The sequence below is a fragment of the Arvicanthis niloticus genome, chromosome 3, assembly GCF_011762505.2.
Source record: "Arvicanthis niloticus isolate mArvNil1 chromosome 3, mArvNil1.pat.X, whole genome shotgun sequence".
Classification (NCBI taxonomy): Eukaryota; Metazoa; Chordata; class Mammalia; order Rodentia; family Muridae; genus Arvicanthis; species Arvicanthis niloticus.
The window spans coordinates 89,227,214-89,254,491 of NC_047660.1; the positions used below are offsets into that span (position 1 = coordinate 89,227,214).

The following is a 27,278-nucleotide window of genomic DNA, read 5'->3' on the forward strand; positions in this document are numbered from 1 at the left end:
GAAAGGAGGAAGAACAAGAGCTAAAGACAGACACAGGATCACAAGCACTAAGTGGATGCTGGCATGCAAAGAAGGAAGTGATGCTTGCAGTGTTGTTCTGGTTACCTGGTGCTTGTCTGGTTCCTGCCAGCGGCCTGCTTCCTGGAGGCATTCTCTGAGTTCATTCCAGTGGTCTGTATGTTAGCACTGTCTTTCACTGAAGCAAAGTGTGCTGAAGCCAATGGGTTTGGAAGGGAAATTCAGGCAGGCTCTTTAGGAAAACAGCGATGGCCTCAGTCCTTGGTGTTACGCTGCTTGGGTCCTTGGGTTCTGTTGCTGAGACCCCCAGCACAAGGTCTCTGGCCCTAACTCTTCTTCCTCCACTTCTCAGCCTGCTGAGCTTCTCCCTTTGCCCTCACTCTCCTTCCTGTGATGAGGCCTCAGTTTCCTAAGGATTCAGAAACTTTCACAGAGCATGTTGAAGCCAGGGGTGGGTAGCAGGAGACAAAAGACCTTGCTGGTGTGCCTTTCCAAACTTGTACTTCTGTATGTGGGGACCAGGACACTGTACTGATAGATGACACTGAGGGCTCATGGGAGTGAATGGAGGGAAGAAGTCCAGCAAGCCCCAAGAAAAGATCGTCAATTGTTTCACAGGCAAGTGAGGGAGAGAGGTGGGGAGAGACCTGACCGACAGACCTACCTGACGTATAGCCCGCCTAACTTACAGGCCAGGAAATGAGCAATCTATAGAAGCAGACAACCTCTCCCTTTGCGTATGTTTTTCTGATTCTAAGAGTGGTGCAGACTCAGTGTAGAAACCTCATGGTGCTCAAAGGAATGGGAAAGCAGGACAAAAGAAACTGAGTCTGGGGATGCGCCAGATGTTTGGGAGCTGTTGCCTAACTTCAGTCAAACCTGTCCAAGGGCAGGCAATGGGTAGACTTCTGATTCTTATCCAAGCTTGGGGGCTGTACCAAAGTCCTATTGTCAGGTGGAACTTAAGCATTACCCAGGCACATCCTTCCTTGGTCTCTCTTGACCCAGAGACAGCTGAATTACTCCATGGAAGGGCAAGGCAGGGGTGTTAGAGGTGAGTGGGAAGCAAGGCTGAGAAAAAGCCCTTTCTACATGCACTCAAGATCCTGAAAGTGCCCAAAGATGATGAGACACTCCAAAGTTCTTCCAAGGGGGGATTTGAGAGTGGAAGTAGATTGGATTCTGAAATGAGCTTTGGAGGGGATTTGTTGTTTCCACAAGATTGTTGCTTCAGACCCTTTCCATCATCTCCTGCCTGGGTCATCAGAAAGATATCTGGGCACAATCCTCTTCCTCCAGGAAGCTGAAGGGCAGAGCTCAAAATATTCCTGGGCAACCTGCCTTCTTCCCGTATCTTCACTGAGACTGGGCTTGGGTGTTGATCCCTTTGGCCTGTTTCCTATCTCATGAGAATCCAGAGACGTGGACAAAGCTGATACCACACACTCTTGCTACTTGCCTTCTGGCTCTGCCTGTCTTCAACCCTTTTCTCTATCTGAAGGGCCTTCCCCCTAATTTATCACAGTGTTCCCTCATTCCTCCTTAGCTCACTTTCTATGATGGTGGAAGAAAGGAAGAGTCCCCAATAAGATTACTCAGGGGATTAACTGGGGACAGGTCAGCATCTTAGGCTGACCCCTGGTCACCTGCTCCTCCCATGTGCAAGCCAGCTTGACACTAAGATTTCCTTGCTTTACTCTCTATCCAGAGCTTAAGCCAAATATCATATGTGGGCCCTGGAATGTGGCCAAGTGTCATCTTTTCTGCACGTCACCTGGCAGAGAACATAGTCCAGGAAAGGGTGCTATGGGAAGGCTGCCCCCCCCCATTCTCTTCGACCATACTTGTTTTTGCAAAATAACCAAACAGGACTGCATTGAGCAAGCTTCATCTGGGTTTTTATGTATATATAACCTGATTTTCTGCATCTGGAAAATCAGGAGGCAAACCCAACTCTACAAGTTGTTCTCATCACCACCCTCCCCTCACCCCCAGGAACTTGCCTGTTCAGGCTCTTGGCTTCATAGGATGTGCCTTCTGTCTCTCACAGTGCCTGGGACATCTGCCCCTTCCACCATTAGACTTTCAATATGGTCTCCATTAGTCTCATTTACTCTACAATATTCATCTCTATTTTTCTAGGACAGCAAGTCTCACCCAGGACTAGGCACCCGTTATATCTTGATGCTATATTGTTCACTCTACAGAAGACGAAGATGTACATCTAAAGGTAACTGGGGGCTCCCATTAGTGTCTCCAACCTAGAGGCACATGGGCTCTGAGGGGAACACGTGAGCTAAATAGGACCATATATGAACCTGGGCAAAGGGCACAGTCGCACTGAGCTCTGGAGACTGTCACTGTGAAAAGGAAACCGAGTTGTGGCTCCACATCTTCTGACATATGGAGCGTTAATAATAATTGCTTTAATTTTTAAATACTGGCAATGAATTTTAAAACATTTAAAAGCAATCTTTAATTCAACTCTCATATAACCAAGGACTCACTTTGAATGCTGGTGCTTGTGGATGCCTCAGGAAGCACTTAAGCTGCATGTCCTGGTCCAACTGTATGGTCAAATCATGATTTCTGTCACTGTGTCTTACAATAAGGGACACAGAGCAAGGGGCAGAATAAGTCACTGGTGCCATTACAATTTAGTACATGCTGTTTGAAAGACTATAGCCTTAGATGCCTTCCAAAAACAAATCCTTTTACAGGATTTTGTAACAGGGCTTTGTCCTTTTATTGTAGGCTGGGTTCATGTGGAACATGGTCAAGGCTCATATGTTTCAGTGAGCATTTTCTGTGCTTACTGAGTACATGTTAGCTTGTTCAACCATACCGTTGTTAGTCCACATGTCATCTAGGGTTTAGATAGATGGGGTTGGAGAGAATTACTTTCCCATGGCCCCTTAGACTGTGTGTAGAGGGCTGTGACGAGCACTCCTTTCATTGAACCTAGTATCTGAATTCTTGGGTCCAGCCTAAGGTTAGACTCAACAGGGATCTTAGGGTTGGTAGGTAAGTGTCTGCCAGGGCTTCTGGGACTGTTGGGAAGTGTGCAGCAGCATCTTCCTGTCCTGGGGTATACTTAGCCCAGGCTTGAAGAGGTAGGCTTGACAGTGATCAGCCCCTTGAAGAGTTTCACTGGGTTCGGTCCTTCTTGCTCTTTTGTGGAGACAGGCATTGCCAGGTTCCTCTACAGACCATCTCGCTGTGCAATGCATAGTTGATGGCGTTGACTGTGGGCATGGTTTTGGCAATGAGGGCAGGCACCTGTTGTGGTGGAAAAGTCCATGAAAAATGCTTTGAAGCTTCTACTTTTCTCCTTGTCCCACTTAAGACTTTTTGCTCTTTCCCCCTTGGAAACTGCCACTTATTTGTCCTCAGCTTTATCCTTTGATCTCCGAGTCTTTCCTGGTGGATGCTCACAGTTCATAGAATGTCGCAGAACCCCCGCTACAACATCAGCATACTTGTTCTAAAACTGGGTGTCAATTTCAGGCCCTGGTCTCAGAGTACATGCTTACTCTATGTCTAGCTGTCCCTATCATCTCAGTATAGGGTTGGGTGTATATGGATCAAAAATATTTTCTGCACTTTATGAATATTTAAAGGAAGAAGAAGAGAGGAGGAAGAAAGAAAGAGTAAGGAAGCGCGTCAGCAGAAAGCTAGAAAGAGTGATGCAGAGATACGCATGTGAAGATGTACAGGATTCCTTGGGCTTTGGAAGAATCTGTACCATCTGTAGTTTGGGAGAGATGAAGCTCACATCTGCGATGGCTGCATAAAAGTACAGGAGGGCATAGGGGCCCCAGCCCAGCAGTAGCATCCTGCTTGGAAGAGTAGTATTCACCTAGGGAGAAAACATCAGAAGAAGCATAAGGTCACTCCATAGGCCATAACCATGCAGAGGCAAGGGTCTTAGCACAGACCATGCTCTTGTAAAGGTTTGAACCAGAAGATCTGGCCATCACGTGAGCTCTTTGCCTTGAAAGGCTATCCAGCCTTAAGCCTGTTAGTTAAGCTCACCTGACTTCAGTTTCCTTGTCTATAAAATAGTCTGATATAGCTCAGTTGTCTGTAGGTAGGGACTGGGGGGAGGTGGATAATAAGCTTCCTTCCAGGTCTTCAGGTACTCAGTTCTGAGCTCCCCTTGGGCTTAGAATGATCTCATTATCAGTAGCTGCAGCTACGTGGGAGATCAGCCTGTCTGGGCTCAAATTTTTTCACCATATCAGACACAGGGAGTGGGCTGACAGGGAAGGTTGTCGATGGTAAAGTTTCTCCTGGATCCACAGGAATACTAATAACTAGGTATTTAATTTCAGGATGAATTTGAAATGGTTTCACTTCTCATATACTCCGAGGCATGAGGATTTTAATGGGGAAATATCTCTTTGACAAAGGAGATTTAATTGCATGGGGACCCACTTCCTTCAATGGTGGATTTTTAAAATATGTTGAGCAGTGATGCTCATACCACCACTCAGTGGGTAAAATTTGTGCTGCACAAGCCTAAGGACCACTCCTAACTGGGAAGCTATGCACAGTTGATAGCTCACACGGGTGTGACCTCACCTTGGCTAACCATGCTTCAGCTGATGGTCCTGCATATATGGGCAGTGCAAAGTGGGGCTGCTGGGTTAATTTTTTTTTTTAAGAGATCATGAAGCTGTGTGTTAAGGAAGTGGGGATGGACCTGAAAGGAGGTGCAGGGAGGAGTAGGAATTGCATTAAAATACATTGAATAAAATTCTCAGATAATTTTTAATAAAAATATTTGTTTGAATGCAGAGATGAGCAATGTGGAAGAGAGCCTAGGAGATGATATTCTATCATCCAAGCTAGGATCCAGGATTCTTGTACCTGTGTAGCCCTCAACCTCTTAGCTAGACCCACAGTTGAAACTAATTTATAATGTTATTTTCTAACTCATGCTAATAAATTAGTGGCAGATTGTCTTAATAAGAAGAATATTTTTATGTACTAAAACTGAGTACTTTGTTGAAGTGTCCTAAATCTGGGTTTGTAGTGATCTCTGCTCTTATTAAGTGTGTGTGGCATTTCGCAAGTCTTTCAGCTACCTTCCCTGTGCCTCAACCCAGTCTGTGATGTGGGAGTCAGAAAGCTTTCATTTGTCAGAAAAGATTCACAAAGATGAAGTGAAAATATACACAATACCTCTAATATCAATGTTTGCTTTCACAACCATGCTGGCTTGTTACGACTCATTTGTTAATTGTTTAGGTAGCAAAGTGTTGGGAGCTGACTTTAGTAGAAAGCAGCTAGATCAACTTTGCAGCCATCTGGAACCATATACCCTGATGAAACACTTGGTTTTCAAAAGCCTATAACAGCTGAAGCACACTCTGATAAATATATTGTTTATCCCACATAGCTTGTTTTGCTGTTTAGTAACCCCAGCTGTATGGTGCACGTGGTAAAGTGTTTTCACCTGTGTTCTCCTATTTGTGCTTATAAATACCCAGGATTTCCTTGTAAAGGTGTGGTGTAGTAGTGGTGGTGTAGTAGTGGAGTAGTGGTGGTGTAGTAGAGTAGGAATTGTGTGTGTTGAAGACAGTAAAGGAGACTTGACTACAGATCCTCTGGGTTGTTTTCCATTCTTGGCGTTTCTCTCCCTTCTTCCCCCCACTCTCTCTCTTGCTAGAACCCGACCTGTGGACAGAGCGGGCCGCAACAGCAAAGTTAAAAGAAAACCTCTGGCGAGAGAATTTTAATACAGAAATTCTGAAATGGCCAGCAGGTCTTATTTAAAAGCATGATTTTTCTTGGACAAATGTGCTCGCAGGTGTGGTTTTTACGTTGTGGGTAATAGTCTGTGACTGTGATTAAATTAAACATCTTAAAGTAATTTTAAAAAGCACCATTTGAAGAGTCCTGCAATTTAGCCTTGGATCCCCGGGTGGGGAGGTGCGGGGGGAGAGAAACAGTGTGGATGGTGAATGATGTACTAGAAACGCCTGGATCTTGGGATTGCAGGGTCTGGGTAAATCTGTCCTATTATAGCCCATGATCCCTAAGCTTTGGAAATTTGAGCAACACAGAGGTATTTTCTAGCCCTGACAGCATATTCTCTATGCAAGCTGATTCTTCTCATGATTGTTGCAAACACAGAAGACACTTCTGCCATGCCACGCATGTTTCTAGAGTCTCTGAGAGAACCAAGAGATTCCTGCTGCTATAGGATTTGGCTTCTTACCTGGAGGTGACCACTCCTGGAGAATTTCTGCTCCATGAACCGGTATGAAGTGTGTGTGATGAACAGGGGTACAAGGAAGTTGAAAAAGGACATGGCGAAGAGAAAACTGATGAAGTTTCTACAGGTACAGGTAGAAAACAGAGGTCAGCTCCAGGGTGCCAATGGTCCAGGCCTACCAGCATCTGCTAGACAATGAGAGGTATCATCCCATCCTAGACAAGACACAGAGTATAGCTGCTCCGGTACCCAACTGAGCTCTTCTCAGCAGTCAGGGCCATGTGTCTTCCAAAGTTTGTGTTTAGGAGCCAGGAGCTGAGATGAAGAATACCTCTTCATCACCTGCCTGTGTATTTTGTAAAGTCTTCTCCATCACCTTCTGACTGGTGCAACAAAGAGTTAACAACATATAGCTGAGGCAGGAGAGGAAAGGCAAGACTTCCACGCAGAGATAGGTACAATGGAAAGAATTGAGAAGTGCAGGATTCACCAGCCAGACATGCAGGAAGTTGGAGATACCGGGACTGAGTGAGAGGTAATGGGCCATGTGGCAAACACGGACTAGAATAAATCAATAGAATAAATAGACTAGAAAGTCTCCATGTCATTATTGGGAGCTGGTGGGTCAAAACAATCCAATGATTATGTATACATGTTCACCAAATTCTGAAGAAATCAGTGGGCCAAGAGGAAAGACTATCCAAGGCAATCTCTTGCTTGACAAGGATTTGAAAATAACGTATAGATGACAAAGAGACTGAATATTGTGTCACTTAAGAAATCAGGGGCTCACACCTGGGAAGCTAAGGCAGGAGGATTACCACAAGTATACTGCCAGGGTGGGCTTTATAATAAATTCCAGGTCAGTCTGAGCTGCAGTGTGAGATCATGTCTTAAACTATCAACAACAGAAAACCCATTAAAAGGGCCACAAAAAAAAAAAAAAAAAAAAACCCTGGGGTCTCAGTTTAGGCCTTGAGGAGACAGGAGGATGACCAGAAACAAGTAGGAATTAGCAAGAGGCAGATCCTGATATCATAAAGTGGAGACTACACACTAAGATCTTGTTCACTAAGAAGTAGGAGAAAGGACTTTCAGGCTTTATTGGACGATGCTTTGCAGAATACTGGGCCATTCAAGTGCAGAGGCCAGTTTCACCTGAGAAGGCTATATCGGGGCAAATGCTCCACGAGTCACTATTGTCTGTAAAACACGAATGCAGTGTGACTGTGCTGAAAACAAAACGTGGGTGAGGTGGGAGGCATGGCGCTAGAAGCCATGTGACCAATCCCCAAATGATCCCTGATGAAATTTCTAAGCTCTTTTTTTTTTTTTTCTCAGAGCTACACAGACAGTGAAGTAATAGAAGAAGATCTTATGGTTGTGGTGACTGCATACATTCAGTCCTACCTTGTCAGGGATCAGCCCACAGTGGATGCTTAGAGAGTTAGAATTTATCTCTATGCTGGGAGGTCCACACCAATGCAAAGCCCTTCCATGCCTTAGATCTGTTGATCTAAGGGCCTGGGTGCCTCTCAAAATCAATGAATTCTGAGTCCGTACAGCTTCTTATGCTCAAGAGGGCCAAAGAGTAGTGGGGCTCCATGATAGTTATGATGGATACAGGCAAATGATCTGCTTCTCTAGATACTTGAATCTGAGTTGTACTTTATGTAACATTCACACTGCTTGCCCAGCCTCAGTGACAGTCTGTGAGTGGATGTCATGACTAAGAAGCTCTGATGCCCTCAAATGTTGACATTGTTCCAGTGGAGTTCTCAGCTGGAACATCCTTCTCATAGAAGCTTCAAGTCAAGACCCTTCTGGAATAAAGCCTCAAAGCTACAACTTCTGTCTCACCTGTCACCCTTCGAATAGTCCAGTGTACAGCATGTTCCCACAGGCTCATAGTCATAGTGGCCCCAGCCCATCAGGGGAAGGGATGCCCAGAAGGCAGACGATAGCCACACAAACAGCACCAGAGGGATGGCCGTGTCCCATGCCAACTGTCTGCCTGCATGAGATAGAGGAAAGATAGTTTTTAAAGGGATAGGATGACAACATGAAAAAGAAAGGACTCCGTAGCTGCAGAGTGTCCCCAAATCCCTAGTCCAATAGTAACAGCATGGTGCCTCAGGCAAGTCAGGGGTATCTTTGAACCTTAGTTTTCTCTATAACGAGCATAGCATTCTCTGCCTTTGAGGACTATGATAAGATCATGGGTAGTAGTGGTCTCCTCATCTATCCTTAATTATCTTCAAAGAACAGAAGGAAGGGGGAGGGAGTGAAAACAAAAGACAGATGTGTCTCCCAAAGCCAAGGGTAAGGATGAGACACATGGGTAGAGGTGAGAGGTGCTTGCTGAGGGGCAGGGTGTCTTCTTCAGGATACTCTATAAAAACTCATGGAGTTAGGGTCTATTCAGTGCTGCTAGCAGAAGCTATTGTGCAGACAGCCTCTTAGTGTGTGATCCAGCCTGACTGACATGTCGCTGTCCTCTTCCCTCGGTCCTCCACAGCCTCACTGAGCAATCTAGCCTCGGCACATCAGTCCTAGTCCCAGTGTCCTTAAGATGAATTATTTGTTGATCTCCTTTGACCCCAAGGCACAGGATAGGGCTCCAGACAGGCTTGAAGCTGCAAAGAAGAGAGGGTTTGCAACTTCCCTCACGCCACACCTAGCCAATCTTGATATCACTTCAGATGAGATTTTCTGGAAGGTGCTTCCCTGCTAAAGATAGGATTGTGTCCTCAAATTCAAGTGCTGATGCTGTAATTTCCAGTGTGATGGCATCTGAAGGTAGGACTTTGGGAGATCATTAATCATGAAGGGGGAGTCCCTGGGTGAGATTAGTGCTCCTCTAGTATGGCTCATCCTGGCCTTCAATGTGGTCCACAGCTCTCATGTTCTTAGAGGAAAAGACCTGAGAGCAATGAGCTTGCCCTCATCCATGTGAAGATATAGCTTGGTGAACATCTGCAGGTTGGAAATGCACCAAGACCAGACCATTCTGGCACACTGATCTCAGATTTGAGAGAAATAAATTTTGATTGTTTAAACCATCTACTCTTTGATGGTTTGTTATAGTAACCCAGGACCACTAAGGCATCCTCTACTCCAACAGAGAGCATGGTCATTAATATCCAGCTTGGCCCACATGTGAAAAAAAAATCTTTTTGATTGAAAAATATGTCCAAGATAGAATGTTCGCTGCTAATGGAACAGAGGAGCCTGGCCCTCCTTCTCTCTCATTCTTATCTTCGTGATTCTCTGCTCCACCCTCGAGGACACAAAGGGATTTGATGTGAAGGCTTGGTGGGACTGAAGGTTAATTGCAGAGATGTTTGTGGCTATTAGAAAAGATATCCTCTCTCTCTCTCTCTCTCTCTCTCTCTCTCTCTCTCTCTCTCTCTCTCTCTCTCCCTGTCTCTGTCTCTCTGTCTCTCTGTCTCTGTCTCTCTGTCTCTCTCTGTCTCTCTCTCTCTCTCTCTCTCTGTGTGTGTGTGTGTGTGTGTGTGTGTGTGTGTGTGTGTGTGATCCTGGGGATATTTTGACTGGGGATAGTTCCAACAGGTGCTAGGATGAAAGCAGTGAAAGGTGTCTCTAAGGCCATATTGACAGGAAAAGCTAACATATCATCATTCAGAAAAAGAGCAAGGCAGTTTCTCAATGGAGAAAGGCTTCTGATGTCTAAGGGTTAGGCTATGGGTGTCACAGACCCAACAGGAGCCTTCATACTGCGCATGACTTGGATGTCAGTTGAGAAGGAGAACAACAACTCTGGAAACTTCCTGGCCATACTCAGTGCCAGCCACAACCCTACATACTGTATGACACAGGTCAACTTGTGTGCCTTCTCTATGACTGTTTCTTAGGTGGCACACGGGTGGTTTCCTGTATAGGTCAGTTGAAACACAGCTCAGGTATGTTTATGTGCTTCTCTCTGATAGGGATAATGTTATATATTTAAATATGTAATGAAATTTAAGATACCATTTAGAGTAAGAAATAAAGAAGAATAAAAAAATTTTTGAGACAAGACCTCATGTATCTCAGTTGCCCTTGAGCTCACTAAGTAGCTAAAAATGACCTTGAGCTCCTGACCCTCCGGCCTCTGTCCCCTAAGTGTTGGCATTGTAGGCAGGCACCACCATGCCAGGGTTATGTGGTACTGAGGGCTAGATCTAAGACCTTGTAAATGGTAAGTAATAACCCTACCAATTGAGCTATATAACCTTAAATTAAGACCTTAAATTAAGGTCTAATGAAAAGTGAGCAGGGCACAGTGATACCCACTTGTAATACTAGTACTTGGGAAATGGAGACAAAAGAACCAGGGCTTCAAGGTCACCCTACCTACATATAGAATGTAAGACCAGCCTGAGCTGTATGAGATTGGTACAAAATGAAACTTACAAAATAAGACAAAACCCATAAGCCTAAAAGAAAAGCTTTTAAAATGTTAAAAGTAACTCGTTTGTTGGGGAAAAAAATAACAAGCAAGGGTTTGGGACGTAGCTCATTTAGCCCAATGTTTACAATGCTTGCATAAACCACTAGGTTAATCCCTACCACTGCATAACACAGTCGGGAAAGTGCACACCAGTAATCCCAGCACTCAGAGGGAGTCTAAAGCCAGCTTGGGATACTTGAGTCCCTTCCATAGAACAAAATAAACAAACAAAACATAGCAAGCAACCACAGAGCATGTGGCACACTGATAACAAAATCTAACAGTGAGGCTTGGGGAATCCAGACCTGGATTCATCCTAATGCCGCTCCGCCATGGGCACACACCCAGATCCACCGCCACCACAATGTCTGTGCCTATGTGCACACACGCGCACACACATTCGCCATCCTTTTGTCCCCCAACTGTACCCGATTACCAGGAAATTTTCTATATCCATGATCTCATTTGATTTTCAAAATGAATCTGAGGTTGGTTTTTAAAATAATCTTGCAGAGAAAACCAAGGTTCAAAATCTTGAGTCACCAAGACTGCAGGAAAGGCAAACTCAGTCTTTCTAACGTGCTTCTCAAAGAAGGCATTCTGCTGACTTGTCCACCCTCCCACTTTTCCCAAAATGAGTGTCTACATGTTGTATGCATGGACCCTCCCTCTCACCCACACTCTCTTGCTTGAAAAACATTGAGCAGAATTGAATACTGACCACTCACTCTATCTTATCCTCATTATACTCAGGAGTGTCCTTATAGTTGGTGGGGGGAGGGCTTGGGGGAAACATACGGGTGCAGTAGTGGTGATAGCGTCCCCAGGCAATGGCTGCACTGCCACAGATGCTGGCCAGTGCTGTTGCAAATCCCTGGAAACCATGAACCTGGCAGCCCTCTGAACCATGTGGCCAGCGCCTATGGGAAACAGTGAGCAAAATGACCCTTCCTTCCATCTTTCCCACCCCCAACACCTGCCCAGGGAAACCTGGAAGCTTCCTGGATATTAGTCCTGCTCATGCAGGGAAGGTGTTATTATCAAAGTCTTCCCACTATGGAACTGAAGTCTTGGAGTTTACATTGGTGGGCTAAAAAGATCCATCTACTGGATGCAGGCTGAAAGGATGCAGGCCCTTTGGGCTCAGAGACTCTTTGAAACCACCAGTGCACCAAAGAGTCTTTCTGAATGATCATATGCCTCCATTGCAGAAGGGGAAACTGAGGCCAAGAGAAAAAATTACTGATCCATAATAGCACAACAGATGAAGACAAAGTTAGAGGATAAACTCCCAGATCTCTAGATCCTCAGCAGGTAGCGCTAGTTCATTGAGAGGAAGAATGGTTACTGATTCAGGCCCCAAAGGCAACGTTGCAGGACACATGATAAGACCCTGCTGTGCACATGACGTATTAGATGCTGATCTAAATCCTGTTTGCTTTAACAAGCATTTATTTAGGGCTTATCAGGCACTATTAATTCGTGTTATTTGTAAATAATTAAACCAATACATCTAACAACATGTATGAATTAAGTTATAATATGAATTGACATAAGTATCCCAGAATTGGAAATCGTGGAAAAGAGACTCAAGGCTAGACCACTTGAATACAGGGCTTGGGCTCTGAATCCCTCTAGCCCACTGTCTCCTTGGTCAGGTCAGAGCAACCCCTGCATTCCAGATATTGGCTATTTCTTCAGACATTGCAGTTTAACTTAATTTAGTCTGTCTAACCTCTGACCTTGGGATGGTTTTCTATAGGTAGAAAGAAAGGCTCTGATCTGCTTGCCCATGACCCCAATGTGAAGCAAGACCCCAGAGGCTGTGGAAGGGAAGGGACTGGTACCGGAGGAGGCTTGACACAGCTGCAACAAGGGCATTCAGGCTGATCCCAGTGTCTGCCAGGGCCAGGCTCAGTACCAGCAGGTTGATGGGAGTCCGCAGATCTGGAGTCTTGCAGAAAGAGAAGATGGTCAGGCCATTGAGGCTGATGCCAGAGAGCGCTGAAAGGAAGGGTGAGGGCTGGTATCAAGGCTGGTGAGACCCATATGGGTATCAGAAGCAGGGTCTGGGGTGGATGGAGTTCCAGTAACCTTCCAGATTCCACATCAGTGACCTCTCAGCACGGCTTTTTGAATGCTGCTCTGGTGGGATGACCCTCAGGTACTAAAACCTGCCATTCTCCCTGCTCACTACCTACTGCCTACCTAACAGAAATGTAAAAGACTACACAGCCCTGTGTGGCCCATGCTGCGACAGTCACTGACAAGTGCTGAACAAGCAGGTGCCAGGCACCCCAAAGATCACTCTCCATGGATTCTTTCATTCAGCCTTCTCCCCATGGCTCAGAAAATGCTAGAGAGCATGCTCTAAGTGCAGTTAGCAAGTAGCAGAGCTTGGGGCAATCTCTGGTCTTTCAGATTTTAAAATGCCTTCTTCAAAGGCTGCGGGACAATGTCAGGGATGGCTCTAGAAAAGAGGATCCAACTTAGAGCGTAGGGTAACCCAGGCAATGTGAAACTGCAGGAGAGGTTTTCTAGCAGGAGACCTGACCTTGAATTTCAGCTTGGCCACTCCCTTGCTGTTCCTTGAATTTTCTTTACCTTGGTTTCTTGTTGCAAACCTGAAGAACAAGAGTTGGGCCTGATGGCCAAATTACTCAAGAAGATGAGGCAGGAGGATGAAAAGTCCAAAGTCATCCTGTATAACCCACCTCAAAACTAGAAAGCACGAACAGGAGTAAGGCTATAACTTGGTGGTAGAGAATTTACCTAGCTTGCACACGGTCCTGTCTTACAGTCTCAGTGACATCCTGCTCTCACTAAAAAAGGGAAAAATGATGGAGAGGGAAAGATGTCTCCTTTAAAACTGTGGATGCCAATGCATGGAAAAGGATTCAGAAAAAAAGAAACATATGCACAGACATAAATTAAAATTTCACAGCATATTAAAGGACCAGATATTAGGGTAAGTTTCAGTGGTTCTCAGAAAATGGGGCCCACTCAGTGGTGTCCAGGATCTTCAGGATAGTCCTGGTGGCTGTCACTTCCTCCATATTGTTGGTTTTCACCAAATGAAAGAATATACAGATTACTTTTCTGGGCCTGATTTGAATAAAGACTGCACCCCATCAGCCTGGCATCAGAACGGACATTTTCTTCACTCACTGAACATCTTAGTGAGTCTAGCTTGAGGCAGGTATCTCCTGGGGCTCAGTTGCTGCAGCTGGAGAAGTGCCTTTGGTGGTAGGAACAGACCAGGTAGAAGTGGTGGCAGATGTAGGCAGAGGGGGCAGAGGGATAATGAACTTAAGTTCCCTGCATGTCTATTCAGACCATGGCTTTACACTAACGATTGTACTTAGCCTCTGCAGAACTCATTATAATGACTAGGCTGTTACAGTCAGAGAGATGAAACGACTTGATCAAGTCCCACAGGGAGCAGGTACATGACTTGTCTGTCTCTGGAGACTTCTGAGGCCAGGTTTTACATGAGATTCTTATCAAATTTTCTTGGGAATAGAATAAATTTTTCTCTTGACTTGGGGGATATGAAAAACCTAGACTTGGCCCAATCAATCACCTCCTGAGCAGATAGCTTCTGTCCAAGCCAGTCTTCCGGTCTCTCTCTCTCTCTCTCTCTCTCTCTCTCTCTCTCTCTCTCTCTCTCTCTCTCTCTCTCTCTCTCTCTCTCTCTCTCTCTCTTTCTGACAGCATACTACATTCTATGGGGGCTGTCATGAGAAGACTTCCTGGATCCAGACACAGAGGAGAGGCAGCCAAGATGATATGAAACCCAGTCTTCTGCCCATGCCACAGTTGTGGCCTGGGTTGTGGGAACCACTGGGTCCTTGCTTCACCCAATGTCTCACCTTCCATCAGCAGGACTGTTCCTACAGCCAGTACCTCGAGTTCTCCAAAACCAGCAGGCAGGGCCCTGGTTGCTGCCATCCTTGGGCTTCCTCTGTCAGCTACCCAGCTCTTTTCTGGCTCTCTGAAGCCAGGTTCCTCCTTTTTAAATGGTCACTCCACTTGCTGGCACATGGAGATTATTATGGTGGACTAAGAACTCCTTCTTTATTTCTTACTCTTCTAAGTCTTCCACTTGGCTCCCAGAGAAGGAATCCATTCAGTAGATGGATAGTACAGCCTTTGTGAAGCTGGAATGAGCTCTGTCTCATTCATTTAACCCACTAGGCAGGATTAAGGTCTCGGATCCAAATGTTGTGGGAGTGAAAGCTGAATTGGGAAAGGGTTGCATAACTAAGGGAGCGAAATGGAAGAAAAAATTTGAGCTGCAGCTGTCCCTGAATTGGACAGTAGCCAGGTCCTTGTGCGTGTACAGTTGCTGACAAGCTGCCTGTGTGTGTGTGTGTGTGTGTGTGTGTGTGTGTGTGTGTGTGTGTGTCTTCCTGTGGGTGTGTGTGGGTGTGCACTGTGTGTTCATTCACAGCTCATAGGCACATGCAGGCAAGCATTTGTGGGGAGGATGAGGTTTGCCAACACCTGCTATCATCAAACAAACTTTGCCTAGGACCCGACCCTCAGCCTCTGGTACTGAGTCTGCCATGACTGGCTGTCTGCTCTTCACTGCTGCCACTGGATGGTTTTTCTATTTAACTGAGGCATTTCTGCTCCATGTCCTTTTTTAGTCAAGTGCTGGTTGAAATCCATCTTGGATTTAGAGTTTTGGGCTTCATTTCCTGTTTCACATACAGCCGTTGAGCTACGCAGTCATAAAATATCTTCCAGGATAAAGAATGGCTTGCATTCTTTTTGAAAGTACCTCATGACCCACTAAGAACTTAGGCTTCTATGAACAAGGTCTTGGTACAACCTTTGTACTGGTTCATGCTGAAATCCACAACAGGAAACAATGATCTTTGTAACAACCAATTTTCAAATGAAGAAACCGAGTCCCAGAGGGTTATTAGCAAAAAAGCTCAGGACTACTAAAGTTAGGGACTGCACTAATGGATGATCATCCAAAGACTCCTAAAAACAATGCCATGGATGTGATGCCAGTACATCTTTATTTCAGATGAGGATGTTGGAGAGAAGTTGGTTACAAATCAGTCCAAGGCCATGTAGGGAATGGTAGGCAGAATTGCAACGATGTTCCTCCTTCTATCATGTAGGCCCTGGCACCTCCCATTGCCCCCTGTCGTAGTAGAGTTCCCATTGCTGTGAGCAGATACCATGACCAAGGTAACTCTTATAAAACACAATTTATTTAGTGGGGGCTGGCTTACAGGGTCAGAGTTTCAGTCCATTATCATCAAGGTGTGAGTGTGAGAGAGTCCAGCCAGGCATGGCACTGGAGTAATTGAGAGTTGTCCATCTTGTTCTGAAGGCAGATTTGTCTCAAATGGCTAGGAGAAGAATCACAAAGCACATCCCCACAGTGACACACTTCCTCCAACAAGTCCATACATCCTAATAGTACCACTCCCTGGGCCAAGCATATTCAACCACCACATTCCACTCCTTGGCCTCCATAGACTTTTTCAAACGCATATGTCTATGGGGGCCATACCTAGCCATAGCATCATGAAAAATACATTTAGTCCCAACTTCAAAAGTTTCCATAGTCTATGGCATTCTTAATAATGTTAAAAGTCAAAATATTTCTGAGATTCATTCAATCACTTAACTGTAATCCCCTATAAAGTCAAGATCAAAAAGCAGATGATGTACCTCAAATATCACAGTATATACATTACCACTCTAAAATGTCATTGTGAGGAGATACTGAACCAAATAAAACAACAACAACAACAACAACAAAAAACAAAAACAAAAAAAATAGCTAGACAAACTCCAAACTCTTCATCCCCATTTCTGATGTCAAAGTGCTCCTCAGATCTCCAGTTCCATTCATTGTTTTACTGTAACAAACTTCTTTCTCCTGCTCTGGTTCCACTCCTTGTTAACAGCTTTCCTCAGTAGGTATCCCATAGTTCTGGCATCTCTTAAAGTCTTGAGGTCTTCAATGAAACTTCAGCATTACAGCTTCTTGTTCCAGTGTCTGGGATCCACATATGATCGTCTGGGCTCCTTCAAAGGGCTTCAGTCACATCCAGCTCTGCTCTTTGTAACACTCCAAGGTCTGGTTGACTCCACTCCATTGGTGCTTCTGATCTTGGTGGTCATCCTATGATACTGGCATCTCTAACATACTCGGGTTTTTCCACTGCAACTTGGCTTCACCAATAGCCTCTCATAGGCTTTCTTTATGGTGCCAAGTCTCAATTTCTTTGCATGACCCCTTCCTTCCTACAGGCTTCCATACAGGCTTGTGTACGGCACAGTTTTATAAAGGCATTTTCTCAGTTGGGGTTTCCTCCTCTCAGACTTCAGTTTGTGTCAACTTGACATAAAACTATCCAGCACAGTCTCCAGGCATCTTCCTTGGCTGTATCTACACAGTCTGGGCTTGACCAAGCTCCTGACTTTAGAACCTACTGGAATTCAGAGGACCAAGTATTCTGAGACAGCAGATAAAGCCAGCAAGTGGGAGACTTCAGGAAGTCTAGTATTCAGTCCTGTCTGGCATCTTGAGAAGGTTTTTTCAGGATGGGGTTAGAGAAAAGAAAACAAAATCTCCAAAAACTCTGTATGATCTACAGCTAGAACCCTTTCTGGTATATGATGCTTGAAGAGAGGAGACCTCTCTGCTCTTGCAATGATTCCTTTTGTTTTCAGTGTGAGTGGAAACACCTCAAAAGATCACCCACTGACATCCTAGGGTTCTGTCACTGGGTGCCCATGGGGCATTGAGGTAAGGCAGATGTTTGCCTGTGTTCATGAGAATATGTGGACCCTCTAATGTCTCCTTGCAATGTCAGAACCTTCCCAGCTTCTCTGTGATCAAGTGCCTGTAAGTACCAGAAAATGACAGGTTTTAGAAAGGTTCTGTCCCCGTGAACAGTCAAGGATGGGCAAGCCTGGGCTAATTTTCACCAGTACTGCAGGTGGAAAAGCTTTATTTCCTTTTGTGACTGATGATCTGAGCTCTGAATGCAGGTGTCAGGCTCTGAAGCATGGACTCTTTCTCATGCCTCCACCACCTTCAGAAGGCCTTGCTTCATGTCACTCTTTCTTTTTAGAGACTATCATAAGGGACAATCTTTAGAGGCTCTTATTTAGAGGCCACAATTTTGTTTCCATTTTTTTTTTCCTGAGCTTAGCACCCCAAACACACAGATGTATTATCCCTGGCTTGGTTGAAATGGAGTTCTTTGCAAGCAGACTACTCATTCAGCCAGTCACTAGTCACTTGCTGCCCATCTGCCCATCTTGCTGTGCCCCAGCTTCTTCTGGCCTGGGGTTGTTGCTATAGAGGGATTCTCTCCCTCCCCTCAAGACTGGGTGATTCAGGCAGCAATAAGCTGTTGAGAGCTGGAGCTGGGGCTCCCTCCCTAATCCCCAGCCTGTGTTTATCCCATGGCCTTGGATGGGGGTTGCTGAGTGATGAGCAAGTGGGTAGCTGGTGGACTTACTGCACAAGCAGGACAGAGCAATCCTGGGTCAGGCCCCTGCCAGGACCCAAGAGGAGCCAGAAGTCATGTGGGTGGCCCTGAGCATGCTCTGGCTCCTCGCACTTGGGGGACCTCACCAGGCCTGGAGCTTCTGTCCTTCTCAATGCAGCTGCAGTCTGCACATCCTGAGTGACGGCACCAAGGCCAGGTATGACACTAACTAATGTGGGGGTGGGTCACGAAGCCTTCTTAAGTCCATCGGCTAGTCAGAGTTGGGAGGGGTTGGATACCCAGAAATTGTCCACTAATAAGTCTCTGGCTCCCTCTTGACATGCTGGATTTGGGACCCTTGAAACCTGAGATGGAGAGAAAACCGTCTGTTCTGGGTCATCCTCAGTATGTGGGGAGTTTACTCTGCCCAGGAGGGCATGGGACATGCACCTGCCAGGTTCCAGATGTTTTTTGGTAGGGAGAGGCACTCCTTTAAGGTTCAGAAGTTTCGTCCTTGACTTCTTTTTTTCTCCATTTGCTTTCTTCCATTTTTATTTTATCTTTGTATCTCCCAGCTTTCTTTTTCTCAGGCATCTCCCATGCTAATGTCTAACCTCCACAAGACACACAGTCACATTCAGGTGATTTTTACCTCCTAACTCATGGTCAAATACCTGTCCCCATTCTCCATGGATTTCCCCCACTTCAAGCTCTCTCAGCCCAGTCCTGGATCTTCCCTCCTGCTTTCTTCTCCTCTTCACAGACCTTTGAAGTCAAAGCCACAGTGGTTGGTAGACGTTGCTTTTCTCATGTAGCTCATTCTTCCTCTTGCTAGCTAACTTTAAGGCACCTTCTTAAAAACTTCTTTGGCTTAGTCATTGAGAAACTTGTTTTCTAACTTGCACAAGGACTTCAGTCAGGGCTTTTCCTACCAACTTTCCAACTTCCTGGAATCTGTCATCCTTTCTTCTTTGTCTTATGTGAATCCCAGAGAACCACAGATGTTTTCTGATCATGGAAATGATATTATTGGAACTACCCATTTCTCATGATCTTAGCAATGCTGGGTTGATCGGGCATGATGGCTGCTGATAAGGAAGCAGAACCCCCAGAAAAGAAAATACTTTGTATATTCTAGAGAAAAGAAAGCATCCCATATTTGATGTGTTTGATGATTTAACTCATATGGAAAGTAAATTTCCCATTAAGTAAGACAAGCTGGTACTTAATTAGCCTGGAAACTGGCTGATGACTAAGGTTAGTATGGTGTGATTGGTTTTTGTCACCCTGGTCACAAAGGTGACACTATCCTCAGAGAGCAAATGCCTTAAAGTCACATGCCATTGGCAATGGAACCAGTGCCAGAATCCATGGACCTAATATTTAGACTCTGGAAATTCTGCCATGGGTGGGAAACATGAAAATCAGTCATTCTTTGAGGGCAGTGAAAACATGAGAGGCTGCAGGCAAGACCAAGGTCTCTAGCCGCCACAGGCATGGACTGCACACCGAGATCAAGGCTATTGTATGTAAGATGTCTTCCTCAGATCCAGCTCTAACTTTTCAGAGTGCCATCCTAAAACCCTTTCTGGTTTACATTCAAATCCCGAACATAGTATGTGCTCTTCTGGGGATCATAGTTGCATATGTGTGTGCTGGGAGGTGGCTGGCAGGAGCGATATCTGTGTCTAAATAGATGTTTCCTCCTTTCTCTTAGTGCCCAGTTTTTTAGCCTCTTACAACCCTTCAAGTCCGCCCTTGACCACCCCCCATCCCTGTTTAGGAACAATTTCCCCATCAGTTTCCTTCTTTTACCTGTATCCAAACCTTCTTCCTTGTTAGCAACTGTATTATGGTCCCTCTTCCTTGGCTAGATTTTCAACAGTAGTGGACAGGCATTGTGACTTTGTTCTGGGGTGCTCTCTCTTCGAGCTCTGGAGCTCATCTACGAAACACCGCAGCGGGTGTCTGTGTTAACAGGCAGATCTGGGAACTCATAAGGAAAGGATCTTTGCTCAAATATTTCCCATTTCTGTGACTAGGACAGTGGTGTGCAGCGACCCTGACTTGACTCTGCCCCCAGCTTCCATTCCTCCAGACACCTGCAAACTGCGCTTAGAGAGAACTGCCATCCGCAGGGTACCTGGAGAGACCTTCAGGCCTCTCAGCCGCCTGGAGCAGCTATGGCTACCCTACAACGCTCTCAGTGAGCTTAGTGCCCTCATGCTCAGGGGCCTGAGACGCCTACGAGAGCTGCGGCTGCCTGGGAACCGCCTGGTCACCTTCCCATGGGCTGCGCTCAGGGACACTCCACAACTGCAGCTGCTGGACCTGCAGGCCAATCGCCTCTCGACCTTGCCACCTGAGGCTGCACACTTCCTGGAGAACCTTACTTTCCTGGACCTCTCCAACAACCAGCTGATGAGGCTTCCCGAGGAGCTACTGGACATGTGGGCTCACCTGAAGACCAGGCCCTTCCTTTCCGGCCATCATGCCAGGCTTATTTTAGGTAATCAAAGTAGCATCTTTCTCCAGAAGCCATTCAGGTTCATCCTGGGGACTTGGGAAACTATCCAAGCTCTTTGAGTCTGAATGACATCATGCTCACCTTCGACACCTGAGGGAAGATGGAATCATGCTGGCATTAATCGTAGGTTTATCAAGAAAAACCGAGACAGCTCATATACCAGCATTAGAAATAAGAAATCTGAGACTCAAGAGGTCCCCAGTCACACAACCAGTGTGTAGCCCTGTTAAACTCAGTTTCCCAGTTCAGGATGGGATGAGTTAGTGAAACTTATCAGCTAGACCCCTTTTTTCTTCTATCCCTCATTGCTCTAAAAAAACAAAGTTTTACCAAATAAACAAGTAAGCCTTTGCTGCCCAGGGCACCTGCTTGCTCATGGGGCTGACAGCCACAGTGTAGCTGGAAAAGACATTGGAAACAAAGCAACGAGGCTAATAATTCCTTTGTTCCTTTTCCTACTCCAATCTCTTCTCTCAAGGGCAGCTACAAATGATCACATTTATTTGTAAGTTCTTGTCTTTTACAAGAGATTTACATGTGCATACAAATACATACACACACACAAAGAAAAGCTGTGTGGCCTTACAATGTTTTATTTGTTTGCCACCACATGTGTCTGGTGCCCTCACAAGCCAGAAGAGGGTGTTGTGTCCCCGTACGTGGAGTTACAGGTGGCTGTGGGCCTCCATGTGGGTGCCAGATCTTCTGGAAGAGCATCAAGTGCTCTTAACCAGAGAGCCATCTCCAGCCCCAGGTGTTAAATTTTTAAAAAGCATATTGTATGCATTAATCAGCACCAACTTTCTCATCCAAACAATATGTCTCAGAGATCTTTCTAAGTAACTGCAAATGAGACAAACCCATGTATTAAATATTTCACAGTAAAGCAGCCACCCATCCCAAGGCCTTTACATTGTTTCCACTGACTCAGTAACACCTTTGATGCCACAAAAAGTATTCTCAGCATGTATTCTTTTATTTAATTGATTACTTAAGTTTTTACATCCTGATCACAATTCCCTCCTCCTCTCAGTCCCTCCCTCCACCTCCCCATTCTACCCCCCCCCCCATCCACTCTTCTTCCATTTCTCTTCAGAAAAGTGCAGGCCTCCATGGATATCATCGGGCCATGGCATATTAAGTTGCAGTAGGCATTTTCTCTTTTAGTAAGTCTAGACAAGCCAATTTAGTAGGAGGAAAGAGGAAGGTTCCCAAGGATATGCAACAGAGACAGAGACAGCCCCTGCTCCCATGGTTAGGAGTTCCACAAGAATACCCAGCTACACAACTGTAACATGTGCAGAGAACCTAGGTCAGTCCCATGCAGGCTCCCTGGTTGGAGGTTCAGTCTCTGTAAGCCCCTATGGGGCCAGGTTAGTTTATTCTCTCTTTTTTTTTTTTTTTTTTTTTTTTTTTTTTTTGTTGTTGTTGTTGTTGTTGTCCTTGACCTCTCTGTCAGCCATGTATTCTTACTATATATGTGCAAATGTCTCTGAAGGATAGAAGGTGAAAAGTGAGTTTGCCAGATAAAACACTACATATGTTAAAATTTTACAATCAATTTGATTGCTTCTAAAAAGGCTGGTATAATTTTCAGTCTTCGCCACTTGAATGTGAGACCAACCATTCATATGGTCACTAAGTAAGTTTGTTTTGCATATTTATGTGTATGTGGCAGGTGTGTTTTCATGCTTACATGTGTATGTGTGCAGGTACCCATGCATGCGTGTAGAAACCTGAAGTTGTCAATTGTCTTCCAGAATTTCCGTTTTGATTATTGAGGCAGGGTCTCCCACTGAATGGAGAGCTCACTGATTCAGCTAGTCTAACTACAGCTTGCCCTAGGAATTTCCTGTCTTTACCTTTGTAGTGCTAGGAATACAGCCTTCTGCAATGCTTGCCTGACTTTTCTCGGGTCATACATCTGGCAAGGCAAGGAATGACTCTGAGTAGAAAATCTGCCTCATCTTCCCAGAGGCGAAATGGAGCTGGTTCTGAAGATCTAGGGCTAACCTCTTGCTTATTCTCACTTCTACAGGGCTTCAGGACAACCCCTGGGTGTGTGACTGTCGGCTCTATGATCTGGTTCATCTCCTAGATGGTTGGGTTTCAAACTTGATGTTCATTGAGGCTAAACTGAAGTGTGCCAGCCCACGCAGCCTGGCTGGAGTGGCCTTCAGCCAGCTGGAGCTGAGAAAGTGTCAGAGCCCAGAGCTCCGTCCAGGGGTGACCAGCATCATATCCCCTTTGGGTAGCACAGTATTGTTACGTTGTGGAGCAACTGGGATCCCAGGACCTGAGATGAGCTGGAGGAGGGCCAACGGACGACCACTCAATGGCACAGGTGTGTGAGCAACAAGACTTCTGTGTTGAGTGCTGGACTGATACAGCTAAGTTAGCTTCCCAAATGAAGAATGGACAGTATTAGCAGGGACTAGCAATCCAGGCTGGGCTCTCATCTCCATAAATGTAATTGGATAGAATGTGCTCATATGCTGGATATCACTTATAACAATGGCTCTCACTTTATTATCAGAAACTCCCATGTTGGGAGCAAGACAAAGTTGACTTTTAGGGAGAAAAATAACTCCTAGTTTATTTAATATTGTAGCAAGTTTTTTTTTAAATAGCAACCCAGAATCATCAGAAATAATTAATGATGGAATTGCCATATGACCTTCATATGGGTCCAACCTTATGTCCATTATGTCATTGAAAGCGGGTAAGGTTGGGCATGGTGATCTGAGTTTATAACCCTAGCATGTGGGAGGCAGGAAGATTAGAAGTTCAAGGGCAATCTTAGCTACATTAGGGGTTAGTAGACTGAACTATATAGGACTTTCTCTTGGAACCATCCCAACCCTTAGCCAAAAACAGAACTGTAAAAAGCAACTGGATTATCTTTGTTCATGAAAAAAAAAATGACGAGAGGTAAATGCTCACCCCTTGTAGCACAGCTCACCTATGAAGAAGCTGGGATTCTAGTCAGCCTGGCTCTGGCTTCATAGTGTGTATGAAATGTCTATTCTGCTTGAGTTGTGTGAGGGGAGGGATCATCTCTCTTACGGTGGCCGCAGGGACAAGGATCACAACCATATACAGGCAGAAGATAAGTTGAGGAGAAATAATTTCTTGCACCTAACTGGCAAATCTCACATCATGCCCAGATTTCCTCTGTCTCCCTCAACAAGACTGACAACTGTTGCCCTGGAGTAGGGAGTTTGGACTAGTTTGCAAAGCAGTGCAAAAGGCTCTACTGTGTGAACACAAAGGTGAAGGTGCTCATTAGACATGTCTGCTGGGGTATGCAGGGGTGAGCACAGCACTTCCAGATTATCCTCTGCCTCATGCTCACCTCTGAACCTACCTACCCCCAGTGCACTTGCCTGCTTCCCTAAAGGGACACCTTTGCAACTCTCTAGGACCTGAAGGATAAACTTTAGGCACCTCAGACTTAGAAGGTAATTTATTCTTAGGCAGTTTGTTCTTGAGTGAGGTGGGCCTTGAAGGACTCGATATTTCAGTGCATGCCAGTATTTTCTTGGGATGACTGGTATTCACTACAATGTGTGTAGACCGGGAGCTGTGACCTTGGCCTCAGAAAAGAGGCTGTGAGGACAACACGTTGACTCCCCCATATCTGCCTTTTCTTTCCCTAGTACACCAGGAAATCTCCAGTGATGGCTCAAGTTGGACTTTGCTGGATCTGCCTGTTGTGTCTCTCTTTGACTCTGGGGACTACATCTGCCAAGCCAAGAACTTTCTGGGAGCTTCTGAAACTCTTGTCTCCTTGATTGTCACTGAGACACAGACTTCTACAGAATATAGTGGGATTCCAGGGGTCCTGTGGGCAAGGACAGGGGAGGGGGAAGAAGCTGCTGCTTACAATAACAAGATGGTGGCCAGGCATGTTCCTCATATTCCCGAGCATGTAGCCCTGGCTACCAAGCCCTCAATGCCCAGCATAAAGGAGGAGTTGGCTCTCCAGAACTTTCAGATGGATGTCCCAGGAGAGTTCTCCAGAGAGCCATCTGAACACCAGGAGGCACAGATGATCAAGTCTCTCAAGGTGGTAGGAGATACTTACCACAGTGTGTCTTTGGTGTGGAAGACCCCTCAAGCTGGGAACATAACTGCCTTTAGTGTCCTTTATGCAGTCTTCGGGCAGAGAGACATGAGAAAGATGACGGTAGAGCCTGGGAAGACTAGTGTCACTATCGAGGGACTTACTCCAAAGACCAAGTATGTGGCATGTGTCTGTGTGCGGGGCCTGGTGCCTACGAAGAAACAGTGTGTCATCTTCTCTACTGATGAGGTGGTGGATACAGAGGGCACCCAGCGACTCATCAACATAGTGGTAATCAGCGTGGCCGCCATCATCGCTCTGCCTCCCACTCTGCTGGTTTGCTGCGGGGCTCTCCGAAGACGCTGCCACAAGTGCCGGGCAGGGAGCTCTGCCGAGGTGTCTGGGTCCTATGTTAATTTGGAAAGACTAGGCCACAGTGAGGATGGCTCAGAGGAGCTGTCCAGGAGCAGCTTCAGTGAGGCAGATAGGCTTCTCTCAGCACGTTCCAGCCTGGACTCCCAAGTCTTGTGTGTCAGGGGCGGCAGACGCACCAATGAGTACTTCTGCTGAGTCTGAGCTCTCTCTCACACCTGCCCTCCCTCTTCAGTCTCATACACTTATTTTTTACACCTGATTGTGTGCTCAGCCACCCTGATTGTCCAGGTACTTGGCTACTTGTACATTTACATCAACAATAGTTAACGCAGTGTTCTAAGCACTTACTGTGTGCCACCAAGCAGCCAACGTACTTCATAGGTATTTACTCTCTTAACTTTCATCACAACCATTCACAGCAGGCATCATTTTTCTCTCCTGGAGAAGAAATGAGTGTTCAGTATTTGGCCCGAATCAGTCAGTTTCTGCTGTCTAACAAGTAAAAGCAAAAACTCCCTGGCATGCAGCATAGAGAAGTATTTTTACACTATGTGTCTGTAGGTTGACTGGCATGGCTCTGCTATGTGTGTTCCATTGGGCCTTAGAGGTGGAGAGCAACAATGGCTAGCGGGGGCAGACTTTTCTCAGATGACATAAGAGAAGAGAAAAATCCTGCAACGCCTCTGAATGTCTTCGTGTGAGACTGGCACGTTGCTGCTGCTCATGCCCATATTGTACCTGCCAAAGACAGTCTCATGGCCAAAGGCAATGTTAACAAGGCAAGCAGAGACACTATTCCTCTGAAGATGATGGTGATGCGAGACAAAACATTTTTGAAACAAATTTACTACATGGCCCGCTATAGTACTGCCATCGGGAAGTGGCAGCTGTAGCTTTGGACCAGGCAGTTGGACAGTTGGTTCTACTGAGAAGTCCTTACCACCCTCTATACTGTTACGTCATGCTTGCACTTATACATCAGCTCATGCACACATACACACAGTTTCTCCATACATTAGCCATGTTTTTTTAACATACACACACTTCATCCACATGTGCCCCCTCACTGAATTCTAATTGGGGTTCTTGCAGATAATCTTGGAGACATTCTTGGAGAATTTATTTGCATTAAATTCTCAAGCTCTTTTGTCCTCAGTATGCCAGGCTGGAGAGAGCCAAGAGGCTTCTACAACAGAGGGCACCATCACAGTCAGTCTTGTCTCACACCCAGCCCATCCCCCCAGAGGACCCTTTGCAATGTTTTCTAAAATATGTGTGGTTTTGGAGAGCATCTAGGAGCTATTCTGGTCACCCAGCAGGTAGTTAGGAGGAGAATTCTTGCTGAGTTTCGCCTAAGGCAGAGACTGCTGAGATGCTTGTGCACTGGAGTGAGTGAATGTTTCTACTGAAAACTCCATTCATTACTTGTCTACAGAGAAGATGGGTATCAAGTCCTTTGGTAATGACTGTGGAGTTTCACAGTTAGAAGTGATCCAAGGAAATTATTTACCTAGTACCACACAAGATAATTGATATCATGTGAATGTTGACTAGATATAAATCCCCTTCCTATTTCCAAAGTACCTCACAACATGCCCCTAACAGCCCATTCTGGAGGTTGGAATTTTTGATTTTGCAGATAAGGAAACTAAGAAGCAAGTATATGTATAGAAGAGAGAAATGGATTGTCTTGGCATCCATGTATTTGACAACTTTTTAGATGCTATGTGTTTACTCATTATTGATCTTCGAAGTGTAGTCCACAGAAGGCTCACTATGAAAAATGAATTTTTGGCGGCCACTGAAACCTGGAATCAGAACCACAAGAACACATATGCACATGAACATTAGAGTCACCAAACTTGCTATTTTTCTGTCACCTTCTTGAAGGTCATATTTGGTTATAACTTATTGGTAATTACCATTAGCAAGAAAAGCTACTTGGTTGAACAGTAATGGCCTTGTCTGTACAGGGGATCAGCATGATTTTTTTTGGTAAAGAAAACTAGATAATTAATATTACAAGCTTTGTCATTGCTAATGGAATGTACAAAAAGCAAGATAGACTACAGGTGAGATAATGGGCTTAGATGTGATGAAAAAATGTTTACAAAAACAGATAATAAACTGGAAGCAACATCCAA

General features: G+C 45.4%; 2 protein-coding genes across 4 annotated transcripts; one reads left to right on the forward strand and one right to left on the reverse strand.

The window, feature by feature from the left end:
- Window positions 1–1,899: 1,899 nt before the first annotated feature.
- On the reverse strand, window positions 1,900–14,734 carry Rgr (retinal G protein coupled receptor). Of its 3 annotated transcripts, XM_034498197.2 has the most exons (7): window positions 14,567–14,727; window positions 12,542–12,698; window positions 11,493–11,614; window positions 8,102–8,255; window positions 6,245–6,362; window positions 3,764–3,877; window positions 1,900–3,297 (listed from the first exon to the last, which is right to left on the reverse strand). In XM_034498197.2, the coding sequence occupies exons 1-7, from the start codon at window positions 14,643–14,645 to the stop codon at window positions 3,166–3,168; spliced, it is 876 nt and encodes a 291-aa protein (XP_034354088.1). In that variant the 5' UTR covers window positions 14,646–14,727; the 3' UTR covers window positions 1,900–3,165. The 3 variants fall into 3 exon arrangements, with proteins under 3 accessions (XP_034354088.1, XP_034354089.1, XP_076787607.1); XM_034498198.2 differs by lacking the exon at window positions 11,493–11,614 and having other exon boundaries at window positions 14,567–14,700; XM_076931492.1 differs by lacking the exons at window positions 3,764–3,877; window positions 6,245–6,362 and having other exon boundaries at window positions 14,567–14,734.
- Window positions 14,735–18,126: 3,392 nt separating this feature from the next.
- Lrit1 (leucine rich repeat, Ig-like and transmembrane domains 1) lies at window positions 18,127–27,278 on the forward strand. Its single transcript, XM_034498196.2, has 4 exons — window positions 18,127–18,383; window positions 20,209–20,675; window positions 22,732–23,037; window positions 24,353–27,278. Exons 1-4 carry the CDS (start codon window positions 18,262–18,264, stop codon window positions 25,327–25,329), a joined length of 1,872 nt encoding a protein of 623 aa, XP_034354087.1. The 5' UTR covers window positions 18,127–18,261; the 3' UTR covers window positions 25,330–27,278.

What these genes read in the sequence shown, in the direction of transcription:
- Rgr (XM_034498197.2), bottom strand. Translation starts at nt 14,645, where the DNA reads ATGGCAGCAACCAGGGCCCTGCCTGCTGGTTTTGGAGAACTCGAGGTA. An exon ending in CTATCACCACTACTGCACCC is followed by an intron (nt 8,256 to 11,492) that starts GTATGTTTCCCC and finishes TATCTCATGCAG; the next exon opens with GCAGACAGTTGGCATGGGAC. An exon ending in TCTCTCCCAAACTACAGATG is followed by an intron (nt 3,298 to 3,763) that starts GTACAGATTCTT and finishes CCACCACAACAG; the next exon opens with GTGCCTGCCCTCATTGCCAA.
- Lrit1 (XM_034498196.2), top strand. Translation starts at nt 18,262, where the DNA reads ATGTGGGTGGCCCTGAGCATGCTCTGGCTCCTCGCACTTGGGGGACCT. An exon ending in TCATGCCAGGCTTATTTTAG is followed by an intron (nt 20,676 to 22,731) that starts GTAATCAAAGTA and finishes TCACTTCTACAG; the next exon opens with GGCTTCAGGACAACCCCTGG. An exon ending in ACGACCACTCAATGGCACAG is followed by an intron (nt 23,038 to 24,352) that starts GTGTGTGAGCAA and finishes TTCTTTCCCTAG; the next exon opens with TACACCAGGAAATCTCCAGT.